At 41.9% G+C, this 13,254-nt stretch overlaps 1 protein-coding gene across 2 annotated transcripts; it reads left to right on the top strand.

Moving 5' to 3' along the window:
* The first annotated feature begins 672 nt into the window (after positions 1–672).
* On the top strand, positions 673–12,586 carry SRSF6 (serine and arginine rich splicing factor 6). Of its 2 annotated transcripts, none has more exons than XM_085619169.1 (6): positions 673–910; positions 5,635–5,777; positions 7,867–7,958; positions 9,358–9,560; positions 9,827–9,916; positions 11,156–12,586. In XM_085619169.1, the coding sequence occupies exons 1-6, from the start codon at positions 804–806 to the stop codon at positions 11,508–11,510; spliced, it is 990 nt and encodes a 329-aa protein (XP_085475295.1). In that variant the 5' UTR covers positions 673–803; the 3' UTR covers positions 11,511–12,586. The 2 variants fall into 2 exon arrangements, with proteins under 2 accessions (XP_085475295.1, XP_085475294.1); XM_085619168.1 differs by lacking the exon at positions 7,867–7,958 and adding an exon at positions 7,697–7,809.
* The last annotated feature ends 668 nt before the right edge of the window (positions 12,587–13,254 follow it).

The following is a 13,254-nucleotide window of genomic DNA, read 5'->3' as shown; positions in this document are numbered from 1 at the left end:
TCTGAAGTCATTATGTAATGTAACTGGTTCTATTTTAAAGCTCTGATACCTTTGGGCAAAGTTCGCGCTATATAAAAACGCATAAATAAACATTCAAACTCGTAATTCTAACCTATGCGTAAACAGTTCACACATGGGCCGGAATATTACGAGGTAACCATGCCCACTCATAATTCAGGCCCTACGTCTCGTCCGAGTCGCGATTTGCGAAGGTGGATACGCATGCGCCTAATTCCAGATCAGCGACTATTGAAATGGAAAAGTTACGCCAAGGAAACAGACGTTTAGAATGCGGCCTCGTATCAATGGTGAAATCGCCACCGTGCATAAGGACAATAAGAACAAACAAAAAATATATATCTTCAGACTTCACTAGGAACTGTGATTCTTTATTCGCCAGATGCATAATAGCCTATCGTAACAGTACCTCTGGAGATAATACAAAATATGTTTCTGAAAAATTACAATAAAGCTTGCGCCCTATATTATCGTTTGGACGCTATAATCAATTTTTGATTCAGCGAACAGCTACGTGGAAACGAACAAAACACGATACATATTTAATATGTAGGTTGGAATGTGTACGCGCCTTAATCATGAAGACCGTCCTATTTTCACGTCTCCTAGTTAGGGCTCACTGCGTGATACGTTACTTCAGTCTAAGTGTGACGTCAGACGTCGCAGTAAAACGCGCTGCAAGGCTATTGTGTCGTCTTCTTACGGGCTGCGGAGGCTGGGAAGCTGACGAGCTGCCTGGACGTGCTAGGTTATTCGTACAGCTCGTAGCGTTTCTTGATTCCAGGATGCCGCGCGTCTACATTGGCAGATTAAGCTACCAGGTTCGGGAGAAGGACATCCAGCGCTTCTTCGGCGGCTATGGCAGGCTCCTGGAGGTAGACATGAAGAACGGGTACGTTGAGGGTAATGAAAGGAGACCCAACCACAGATTTGCTACCTCTTCGTTTTATTGTATATCCCCATAAAACGATCCTCGCGCCAGCCTTTGGGTTTTAAAGCTTTCATTTGGACATATTTCATCGGCGATAAGCTGAGTTGTGGGTGGCACGTTGCGTGCCTGGACGAGAGACTTCTCAAACAGTTTTTCGATGTACAGGTCATAAATTTACAGTACGCACTGAGTAAGTTGAGTCGTCAAGATTTACAGTTATTTTACAGTTAGGTTTGTATGCTATAATGGCGCTTACCATCGTTGCACAGCGCAGAATTCCCCCCTCTAATGGTTTGATCGGGCCGTGGAGTGGTTCTATTGCACCTGCATTGCGCATGAGCAGTAGCCGCCATCTTTGTTCTGGCTATATAAAAAAAAAATCCCTCCCCGATGGCTGCCATGTTGTGGTCGGGAAACAAAATGGACGGCGCATGCATAGTGTGGTGGTATGCCTCTCGTATGATGGGTGTCTGTCTTAGTTACACTTTAATAGCTTTCGTGCATCATATCTGTGTGAGCGCTCTAATGCTGTTGTGATACGTGTCCATGGATGACCTGTTGGTTGGGTTTAAATGTTGCTTGACATAGCAGTGTACAGGAACGGTTGTTTACCTGTACCTTGGTGTCTACGACATGGTTTCAAATCTATAGAATGTGTGGCAATCTGGTGGGACAGTTCACGTGGCGCATGTCACAAAATGGCGGCTTGTGTGAAAGGGCCTCCAGTGTCGGCGAGGACTGCCCTTTTTGTTTTTCCAAGTTCTGTAGAAAGGGGGTGGTTAGTAGACCGACATAGGGCAGACTTGCTGTCCTTCAGTGTTATGCAAAGCGGTATACTCATTCTACCCCAAAACTTTGCAGTGTGTATTTGTTTTGTGGAAGTGACAGTAGTTGCCGAAGAGTGAGCGTGTGCGTTGGGGTGTGTGAACCGAAATGTTTTTGTATGGTTAGAAGAATCTGGTGCAGTTCATTTCCGAATTAATTGAACGTGTACAACTGGAACATAGCCCGAGTAATATAAAAAGCCGTACTTCTGATGGAGCTCGCTGTGGAGAGGAGTCGTGCGGAGATAGTGTTACATCAATCACATCGTACAATTCAGTTCGTGTTACATCAAGCAAAACAAATGTACAGAACAAATGTGTACCGCACACGTATCCTCTCCCCCCCCCCCCCCCCCCCCAAACAATCACTTTTATGGTCCCCTTATGTGTATGTATGTATGTATACGTTGTATCGCCAAGCTCATAAATGGCAATTTTCACACAAACTGACCTCAAGGCCTTTACTTGTCAGAAGCGAGTCAGGCTAACGTCTGCTCACGGGAGGACTCGAACGATGATACTTGGAGGTGGTTTGTGAAAACTATAAAGATGCTTCTGCTTTTCTCATGAGCAAGTGGGGCTTTGTGACCTAGCGACTTCTAGACTGTTATGTTTAAACAGTTAGCTGTTCCCGCTTAATTAGCAACGCACAGGTGCCCAACTTAACTGCCATCGGATGTTTGAAATGACATGGATACACACGGTTAGTCCATTCAACTCAATGGAAGAAAAACACAACGCCACCAATACTCTTTAGTAAGTGTGTTTCGAGTTTGTTGTTCGATGTATTTTAACTATTGTGTTTGTGATACTCAGACCTGCGTCCGCCTTCTCGTCTCGCTGTCAATCATTGCCCTGGCTACACCAATTATGTGGGACAGGTGAAGTCTCCGACTCTGTCGGGGTGCTCTTTGGTATATCTGTGATGCTACAACAACGCTCCCTGAGTACCAGTACATGTATTAGAAGCTGCTGGGCTACGCTCATGAGAATAGCACTCGGAGTACCTACTGTTCTAGTTAATGTGCCTTACTAAATCCAGTGTGATTAGCCGAGGCACTCTTATCAGGATGATGCTGCTTTTAACCAGAGCCTGCCATACCCCGCGGATCAGTTAAGGCCAGCCCCCAGTTTGAAGGTCCCTGCTCTACAGACACTTATGCCAACTTTGACACACCCACCAATCCTCAATAGCACAACGTTCAGAGGTTTCTGAAACCCGCCAAGGATTACAAACCAAGGGGGTATATCTTAAAGCCCATTTTCGCTGCTTTAGCGGCAGATTTTGGCCGAAAAGCGGCGAAATACTATTCACTATTTTCAAGGACACGCTGACCCGTGTTTCCTTGATGCAGTCGCTGGTTTTTCACCATTTTGCATGTCAGCGATGATTATTGCTAATGACATGCAAAATGGGCGTTCCCCACAAGGCCTGCTTCATTTACGTGGCAAATAGAACTTCCAACTATTAACACTGCAGCCCCACAGATGTTAAAAAAACCGCGGTTATCGCGTGAAGTTAACGTCTGGACCACACTCCCTATCAGCAAGCATCTCCATCATCGCTGGATTTCAGGCGATGTTTCTCGTCGACTATCGCAGAAATTACATCGCCTGTTCGCAAGGCGTTGATAATACGCTGCTGACACAATGATGTGACTGCAATAGACTGCGATAAACAGAAAAGCGCTAAGTGCGCTTAGCGATGTTTATCGTTCTTCCTCGATAATATGCTCACAAGTTAGATGTGGAGGAAAAAAAATGACACGTGCATATCCAGATGTTCACTCATCCTATTGACGCAGTGCCACAGTCTTCAAATCTATTCCTTTGGGTGGCTGCTTAAATTGACTCTTCAGGTGCCGTGCTATCCACACCCCTGCGGGAGTGCCCTTCAGTTTATCTTGGTTATAGAGCATTATGGGGCATATCAACAACAACCGGCGATAATTATCGCGGAGCGCACTTAGCGCTCGGATAATTGTCGCCGGCTAGCGCCAATTTTTATCGCTGAGATAGCGTGCTATTAGCAACGCTTATCTCATCGGTGATAAAAATCCTAGCGCTAACTGGCTAACGTGAGATTATCGCTGGCAACCCAGCGGTAATCTCACGTTAGCTAGTTGATAGGGACTCACAAATTTAGCCATGATATCCACCTTCCATAGGATATCATGGCTAAGTCAGTCCTGAAGCAGGTGTTAGGAAAGTAGTGATAACAGGTGTTAATTGCTACTTTTCCTGACGCTATGCTTCATAGCGTGGGACTTCATGATAGGAGAAATATTTCTCCTATCATGTCAGGAACGCCCACTTTGCATCTCATTAGAGATGCGAAGCTGGGCGTTAGAATCCCCACGTTAAAGCAAGGTTTCACGCGTTAGTGTGACCTTGCTAATATAGCGATAAAACTACCGCCGCTTGTTAGCCGTAAACGGCCGCCGAAGCGGCGATAATTTTTTATCGCCTTGTGAATATGCCCCTTAGTTCCTGCCTCAGCAGAATACTCCCCATGTTCAATATGCCTGTGTGACAAGCAGGTACTTAAATCAGGAGGGTTACCCAAATGATGTAACAGTGGAGTATCGGATTGAGGCATGGTTGATTAAATTATGCACCAAGAAATGGCAAATTATGCAGCACGTTTTTGTTATCACTTCATTATTTTGTACGTTTTAAAGATGGTTATACTGTCTAGCAAAAATGTAAGTTCATTCATTCTAGTTTGCCAACCAAATACTAGTGAACCTATGCAACGGGCCTTCCGCTGCACGTCACCATGTTTTAAGTAACTTTTGATCAGTTTGAGCTAGAAATTTTTTTTGCTAACATCTGCAGATAATGCAGCACATGGATTAAGTGGCAAATGCGGCAAATACATATCTAAAAAAAATAGGCGCATCCATGTAATCCAGACTAGTGGCCCTCACAATAAGCAGTGAAAATTGAAGAATACTGGATGTCTAATAAGCTGTCTGGCACTGTGCAGATGCATCCAGCATTTTCATGTTGCTGTAAATAATCATTTCAAAATACAAGATCCATCAGAACATTGACCACGCTCCCAACAACTGTCGGATCCTACGAAGATTAGGATTGACAATCTTGCATGACCATAATAAACACCATCCCCTCCAAAGAACCCATAACCAAAACATTCTACTTCAAATGTGGCACTTATTCGCAACACATACCACTGTAAGCCAACGCCTATTGATGGCCTCGTATAAAGGGGTACCCTAGTCCGCAAATAAGACACTATCTACACTGTTACCTTAGGGGCACAGTTAATGCTGATACCGTCCCCTCAGTTGGCACATAGCCAAATGTGTAAGGGCCACTGGTAACTAACAGCCACCAAAAATTCACAACAGCAGCATTTAAACTAGACCCACCGCACCTATAATCATCAGAATGTAGTTTCTGACCGCACCCTCAAGACCAGGGTGTGAAAGAATACATCAAGTGCATGAAATGAACTAAATAGCTATTCGCCCTAATTCGTATTCTAAACGATTCTGACGCAAATAAAGTCTTGAAAGTTCCATTTGCTAAAAGTTGCTTTCACTCAACCCGTTCCAAGCCTGGAGCATGGTTCTTTTTCTGGATTCCCATGCAGTGCATTATTCCCCCATCTAGTGGTACGGGTGAGCCCATGGTTTCCGTGTAATCGTTTATTCTAGATGTGTGATTTTGAAGTGTGCGAGATGTGCTTACATCGCTTCTGACAGCGCTACAGTTGCTCTCTTCAGATCAGCGTCACCTTTTGTGTTGAATTAACTGCGTAGCGAAGTTGCCATGAAGGAAACGCAGGTTACAATACAGTTTGGAATTATCTTTAATATATCTTCATTTGTGCAGGTACGGCTTTGTTGAATTTGAAGACTCCAGAGATGCTGACGATGCAGTGTATGAACTCAACGGAAGAGATCTCTGTGGAGAGCGGGTTATTGTAGAGCATGCCCGTGGTTCTCGCAGAGCAAATTCCAATTATCAAAGTCGCAGTAAGTTTAGTCCCATTTCATTGTATGTTATAGATTTTCAGTTGTAATAGCAAATGTATTACATTATTTGTAGCGTCTGCTTTTTACTTGTGTGGTCATAATGGATTTGCACCATTTTGCAACATTTCCCATGGCAATGTTTGGTAATTAATCATTTCGCTGCATTAAAAAAATGCGTTCTGTATTTGTTTCTTTGGTGCAACTTTATAGAAACCTGTTGTGAATGTAGATTGATATAGTCTGGATAATGCATGCACTTAAATTTTTTGTAGGGGTGTACTTTTACATACGTATAAGTGCCAGGGTCTTTCAGCGTATATCTTCTTTGATCAGGCCAGTGCTCGTTTTAGGAATTCAGAAATATTGTGTTTTACTTTGTGTGATGTGGTGGTGGTAGGCTTGAACTCGGACTGTAGCTTCGGTGTTGCACACCCCCTCTACCTTCCCCCAAAGAGGGCATACCTGTTAACCTCATTCATTATGGTTAGTTAACAATAGCAAACTGTCGTGCTAAATCGGTGCTTGACAGAAACGACTTTCAAGGGAGCAATCTAAAAGTGGACTGTGAAACTTTCCTTTTTGTACTCGAGATATACTTTGTCCATCTGTTGCAATGCTGAAATCCCGGGGAAATCCATAATCGGACACTTTGTTTTTCATGGGAATATTACCAAATTAGGATGGCTGAATACTGACACAAACTAAAATTCATCAATGATTGTAAGATAATGGGATTAAGAAAACTGAGCTTAGTGCCTTTGAATTTATTGGGGACATGGGTGGAGAGTAATAGCAGGCTTCCAAAAATGGTCGGTGTGGGAGACACCAGGCAGTGTTGACGGCGTTGGCATGGTGGTCTTGAATGTTGTTTGTATAAAATGCTTCAGTTCTGTATATGGATAGGGTTATTTTCTCCCATATGAGATTGCTCCTTGAAATTCCAAATACCCTGCGTGAATCAATTCCAGAATGCTATTTGTATGTGGAGGTGACTGAGCCGCTGTAAATTATTTACATGGAATTCATTCTTGAGTTTTTCATGGCACCCTTGTAAAGATCAGTTTGATCTTCATGATACCTGCATGGTCAACTGTTGAACTTGTTTTAGCGGTGCGTTTTTAGAGTAGTCGGGAGGGGGGGGTGTTTTTTTTTTTTTTTTAAATCTTGTACATTATTTCATGTTTGCATTGTATTTTGACTTGCATGTTAATTCCAAATTTTAACGAGTCCTTGATGTTTCAATTTAAAAGTGACCAGTGGGGGCTGAGTCCATTGAGGCTAAGATGACTGCCTTTCCTGATTGGCCTTGGCATTTCCATACATTGTGTGACCCTTGCCCTATGACCCTTTGGCTGACCTTACCGGAAGCCATGATGACAGCTGCCTTTTGCCATTAGACGCAGGGTGATGGTGAGGATTTCAAGGGTTAGACAAAACTAATCTGAACTACTGTAGGTGACTGTTTCCTTGCCTGTTGTCACACCAACAAAATCCTCCTACTGTGATGTAAGTACCTGGTGTAAATAGTCATTTCATTAAACACATTTATTGATGCATGTAATGAAAGCGTTAAGTTTTATATTTTACACTATTCTGTAAAATAAAACTTAGCAAACTAGTTTAACTGCAGGAACAGTCACACAGCATCTGTTAGGCATTCGTTGTTTCTGTTTTCACATTTACTCGACTATATACATATGAATTGAATTTACAAATTTTAGTAAACACTTGCGAAATCAGTTAAGCTTGGAGGAATACAAACTGATAAATAACACTTTTGAAATCACAGTACAACTGGAGGTGTGCAAATATCTTCGTGCCCTAGTATGTGTATGCAATTTTACATTTTAAACATTCACCAGACTTTCTTTGCACGAAGCTACATCAAGCCCTTACACTGTTTTCTGTGCACGATCAAGGTGGATACAGGAGAGAGAAGTCTGGAAGAGACAAATATGGGCCACCTGTCCGTACTGAATACAGATTGACAGTTGAGAACCTATCCAGTCGCTGTAGCTGGCAGGACCTGAAAGTAAGTTCATTATCGAAACTTGTAATTAGAACTTTTTGTATTGAATATCCCTTTTAGAATCAGTTACTCAGAATGGACCGCCTGTACGTACAGAATTCAGACTGAAAGTTGAAAACCTATCCAGTCGATGTAGCTGGCAGGATCTTAAAGTAAGTTATTTAATCAAAGTCTTGTAACTTAACGAGAGCCATTGCGCTTTATGTATGGAATAGCTCTCGATGTTTTTTCTGCAGGTTGATACTGAAATACAGTGGTTTGCCTGCGAATATTGCCAGGAATAAGTTGTAGCCCTGCCTGAAAGCCCTTTTTATTTGTTAAACTAACATCCGATTCCTGCACCTTGTTTTGTATTTTCTGGCAACTAGCCAGGTTTGTGCCATCAACACAGTGTGCTTGGTTTTACTTAGCTGGTGCCTTGTCTTTATGCTTTTGAACCGTGGTTGTTGTGGTGGTTTTCTTTTTCTCCCAGAAAACGTTTTTTCTTTTTCTTTTTCTGGTGCTGGTTATAACTACCACTCTTGTACACTAGAAAGTCCTGTCTTCTAGATTAGCTTTTTCTGATGGCATTCTATCTTTCTAGACCCTCCTCCCCCTTCGGTCTTTTTATTTTTGGTTTTATAGTGCAAATATGGAATCTAAAAGCATTGTAGTACTGCAGGGCACACTTCAGACAAGCATGTCTATGCAACTTGCTCCAAGGGTCAGAAAATGTAAAAGTGTGAAGTACATATGGATGTTAAGAGTACCCAGACTTAGGCAGTTCCTTCTAGAAAGGAAGAGTTGAGGTATGGTTTTGTTGTAATTTGGGCGGTTTTTAGCTGATATTTAGTCGAGTGGGTAGGAACCCAAAGGGCCATTGTGTAGAGTTTTTCTGCATGTATACGGCATCTTTACGCTAAGTTCTGCAACGCAGTATTGTGCTTAGTATATTACCAAGTGTACGACTGCCGTCGATTGAAAGATAAATACTTGTTTGCCTATGAACCTCTGTAATATATTGTGAAGACTAATGCAACTACTCATAATTTCTTTTACGGTCCCCATAGCCCTCTTCCAGTTCTATACTTCTGAGGGGCATACGAATTGACAGCTGCACGAGTTGTTGAAACTGGAATGTGAATGTTTTCTTTTCAGTTATCTATTGCTAAATTCTTATTCTTTAGTGCATGAAGTTCTAACTGACTTTTGGATGTAACTGCTACTTTTTTAAAGTGAAAAAACGTGTTAAAAGCTTTGATTAAGCTTGGATTTGGTTGCAGAGTTATGTAATTGCATTTGCTGCATAGTGCTCACTAACCCTGACGTTTAAGCGCTCTATTGCGGGTAGCGCGCTACTCTAGCCCATTTAGTTTAATCCAGTGGTTATTTGTCATCTTGCATTTAAAGTGGTGATGTATCAAGTTAACATGATCTGGGTGTAAATATTAGTGAGTTAATGCGAGTGAAGAAAGAGGGGTGACTAAATAGTGAGGATGAGTAGTTGGATATTGCGAGATGGCAAGAGCCTAGAGCCTAATGCGACGTATTAACATCACTTTGTTTTTATAGGATTTCATGAGGCAAGCCGGTGAGGTGACCTATGCCGATGCACACAAAGATCGCACTAATGAAGGGGTGATCGAATTTCGGTCTCATTCCGATATGAAGCGTGCATTGGAGAAATTGGATGGCACAGAGATAAATGGCAGGAAAATTAGGCTCGTTGAGAATAAGCCACGACGCCGTAGATCATATTCCGGTAGTCGATCAAGGTATGTAGTGCAGTCTAGTGATGGAGAAACCTATTCATGCTTTGGTTTACAGCTGGACTTTTTAACCACTTACACAAGGAGTTCTAAATTCTTGCGCTTTTACCGTAGTGAATAACACTGTTAGGGGAAAAATGAAACTTCTTTTTGTGCTTATGTTAGTAGCTTTTTCTGATTGGGTTTGGTACATTTAGTGTTACCAATAGTCAGAAATGTGCATTAGCGTACACGAATCGATTTCTGACAATCTGATTCACACCCCCGTACAGGTCCCGATCCAGAAGCAGGCGACGGTCACACAGCAGGAGCCGCAGGAGCAGTCGTAGTAGAACACGCAGCCCAGTCAAAGCACCGTCTCGGTAAGATGTCCATATTTTGTGCGAATTAGATTGCAGATGTACATTTCACCCACGCCATCACAGTGAAGACTGCACCCAAAGTGATGGTGGTTATTGGGATGAATCTTGTGCACTCAAGCACACCTTTGAATGAATTGATCCAATGTTTCTTTGTGACGGATACAATTAAGTAGTTATCTTTAGGAAGGGTATGCAAGTTCATGCAGCTACTTGAGGGTTAATAAATTAGCTGGAGGAGAAGTGGTAATTTCAGATTGCAAGGGTATGGCTTGTGATCTTTGCAATATTAATTATGGTCAGTTTGTTGATATTAAAGTTTATAGAGACTGCGGCAGCCGATATCTAGCCTGTATAAATCAATACAGGGTCCCTGTGAAAAGAACACAGTAATCCCCTTTGCCCCTCCAATCTGAAGCAGGGGTGTCCAATTTAGGTCCAGGGAGGCCGAGCCATGACTGCTTTTGAGGATAGTTACATTTCAGTTAATATAGACATGGATCATATGTTAACACCAGTCTCTGGCCCTCTTGGGCCTACGTTGGACACCCCTCGTGTCTGCTACTTTTTGTGGAAAACACCACTCTTAGTTAGCCTTTAGGTCTTGCCTAAGCAAAAGCCATTGCCTTTGTCAATGTTTTGCTTAGCCATGTTGACAACCCTGTAGCTGTTCAATATACAAAAGGTGGTGGTGCATTGCAGGGATAAATTCGTTAACCAATATTAATGCTGCAATGGAATCATTAATTTCCAATGGGATGTAGCTTGAAACCAACATTTCCTCTGTGAATTGATTGCATGAGCCAGTCCACGTGTCTGTTGCCATTCCATCATCTTTATAGATCAGTGGATAAGACCACACAAATTGCAACATATATGAAGCATCCATACTTTTTGCATCTATGTAAATATCCACAATCTCTGGCCAACACAACAGTGCCATCAAGTTTCACATTGGTGCAAATATCCTTAGCTTCATGTTTATTTAACCAAACTTTCATACATCATCTTTGGCGTAAATACCAAATGTAAAATCTTGTTTGTATTTGTTTAATCCTAGCTTTTTGGGTATTCTTGGATGTTAAATGAGTGATAATAATCCTAAATGCATCTACCCACATTTCAAGACTTGTTTTCCCTTTTGTATGTCTCAAGTAGTCAGTAGTTTGTGAGAACAAGTATTTCTTTCCAATAACACTTTTTTTTTTTTAAAACAAAACACATTTTTTGGTACTCTTTCAGATCCAGGAGCAAGGGACGGTCTCGTTCAAGATCCAAACCGAGGAGATCTCGATCAAAGAGCCATCCCAAGTCTGCTCTTGCTTCACGTTCCCGAAGCCGATCCAAACCAAAGTCTGAGCGGTCTCGCAGCCGGTCCAGATCTCCGACTCCCCAAGAGAATGGAAGGGAAGAAAAATCGAAGTCCAGGTCTCGAAGCAAGTCTCGCTCCAGGTCTTATTCCAGGTCTCCTCCTCCAGAATTAATGGAACGGGATCGCTCCAAATCTGCAACCCCACAAGCGGCGTCCAGGTCACAGTCTCGCTCCAAATCACGGTCAAAGTCTCGCTCTCGATCAAGGTCCATGTCCAGGGATTAAGACTTGAGCATGATCTTCAGTAACATTGCACACTATTATTGGAACACTTCCCATTACTTGCCAAGTCGCTATTCTGAATTTGGTACGGTCATCGTCCCATCTGAAAACAGAACCAGCTTGAAACACATTCGATATGTTCCCAGTTTTAAAATAATGCTCTAAGGCAGAGACTTTTTTTTTTTTTTATTTTTTTTTTAAGGGAAATGAAGCTTTTCCTCGAATAAAAAAAAAAAATCCTTGGGTATAAATTTCATAGTTTAGATTTGATAGCTTAATTCTTTTGCAGCCCGTTTTGAAATATGTTTTGCCTAATGTAAAGCTAGCTTCCCTCACCTTGGCTTGCCAGGAACTCCCAACCCCTTGGGGGTCGCTTGTGCTGGAAGAAAAGCAGGAACTACTCTGGTATGAAAGTAAAGGCCTCAGTGGCCTAAAAGCTTGTTCTTGAAGACTTATCAGACCAGTCTTAAACCCGTGATAATTTTGAGTGGTGAAGTGTTTTTGTCCACTGTAAATATGCTCAGTATTAAAGGGCGCTACTCAGTCCAGGAATATCGTATATCTGGCACAATTCTACCCATTTCAAGCAATTCTGTAACTATTTAACTTGTCAGCTACCTGTTTGTGTATGAATTGAAATCTAATAAAGGCACACCTGTTTTTGTTCTTTTGCATGAGATAGTATATTCCCTGGCGCTGTGGTGGTGGGGGCTCTATTGATTCAGTTCAGACCACCCATGCTGTTTCAATTGCTTCAGTTTTAGGGCTAATTTGTCTTTTCACATTTTTATGGAGCTGCGCAAGTTGTCTAACTTCCTCTATCTGTCTTCTCTAGAAGTGTAGTTCTGACTGACTGTATGTAATCTCGTATTTTCCCGGGTTTCCTTGGTGTGTTTTATCCTGGTCACGTTCCCATTCAAATTGTCATTTGCCCTTCTAAAGATACAGATACGGAATCTTGCCCAGTAGCCCTGTCTCAAAGCTATTTTTTTTGTGTAAAAAAATACAATAGTGAGTTAAAATTCATTTGTAAATCTACAACTTGTAATATGAGTTGACATTAAACCAGTGAATTTAAAGATTGTCATTTTGAAATGAATTTTGTGCATTATGGAAGGTACTCTGGACGTTACACTTCTGGTAAGAGCTTGTAATGCTAGGCTAATGTGGCTGATACACTGTCTCTCTGGCCCAGATGTCTGTAGTCCTGCAGACTTAACTTCTTTTGCAAGGTTGTTTTATCCTACTGTTTCTTGTTTCGATGTCTAGTAAAATGAACTACTAGTGGAAACTGGTTATCTGGTACTGACCGTACAAAAGAAAGCTAATGAAAAGGTGGGCTTAAAGTTTCTTAAATGTCAGAAGCCGTGAAGTAGAGCAAATAGCCATGGGCAGTGAATTCTGGGACTTGTCTAGATAAAAAGCATCTACCCCTTGCATGTCAAGTTTTTGACATGGGCGATAAATGGATCGAAATTATGAGAGGTCAATGTGAGAAAACAGTATATGGTGGCTCATGTTGCTGAATGAAACCCTGGATGAGGCACGGTTTTAAAAAGGATACTCTGCAATGGGTAAGCCAATAATTGGATTTTGGGTTGGAAGAAATAGGCAAATGTTAAGTCTGCTGCTAGTCTTATTGCAGTGGTTTAAGTGTTTTAAAGATGTTGTGCTTGTTTAGGAAGAGTAAAGAAAGAGCAACATAAGTCCGTGCAAGACAGGATCATGACATTAATTACTATCTTAC

Source organism: Triturus cristatus, chromosome 7 (assembly GCF_964204655.1).
Source record: "Triturus cristatus chromosome 7, aTriCri1.1, whole genome shotgun sequence".
Classification (NCBI taxonomy): Eukaryota; Metazoa; Chordata; class Amphibia; order Caudata; family Salamandridae; genus Triturus; species Triturus cristatus.
Note: the sequence above shows the minus strand (reverse complement) of the source record. Positions and strands in the feature narration are given on the sequence as shown.

Bases quoted from the DNA above. Each gene is read 5' to 3' on its own strand.
- SRSF6 (XM_085619168.1), top strand. From the start codon at position 804: ATGCCGCGCGTCTACATTGGCAGATTAAGCTACCAGGTTCGGGAGAAG. The intron at 911-5,634 runs GTACGTTGAGGG...TCATTTGTGCAG, and splicing joins GAGGTAGACATGAAGAACGG to GTACGGCTTTGTTGAATTTG. The intron at 5,778-7,696 runs GTAAGTTTAGTC...TGCACGATCAAG, and splicing joins TTCCAATTATCAAAGTCGCA to GTGGATACAGGAGAGAGAAG.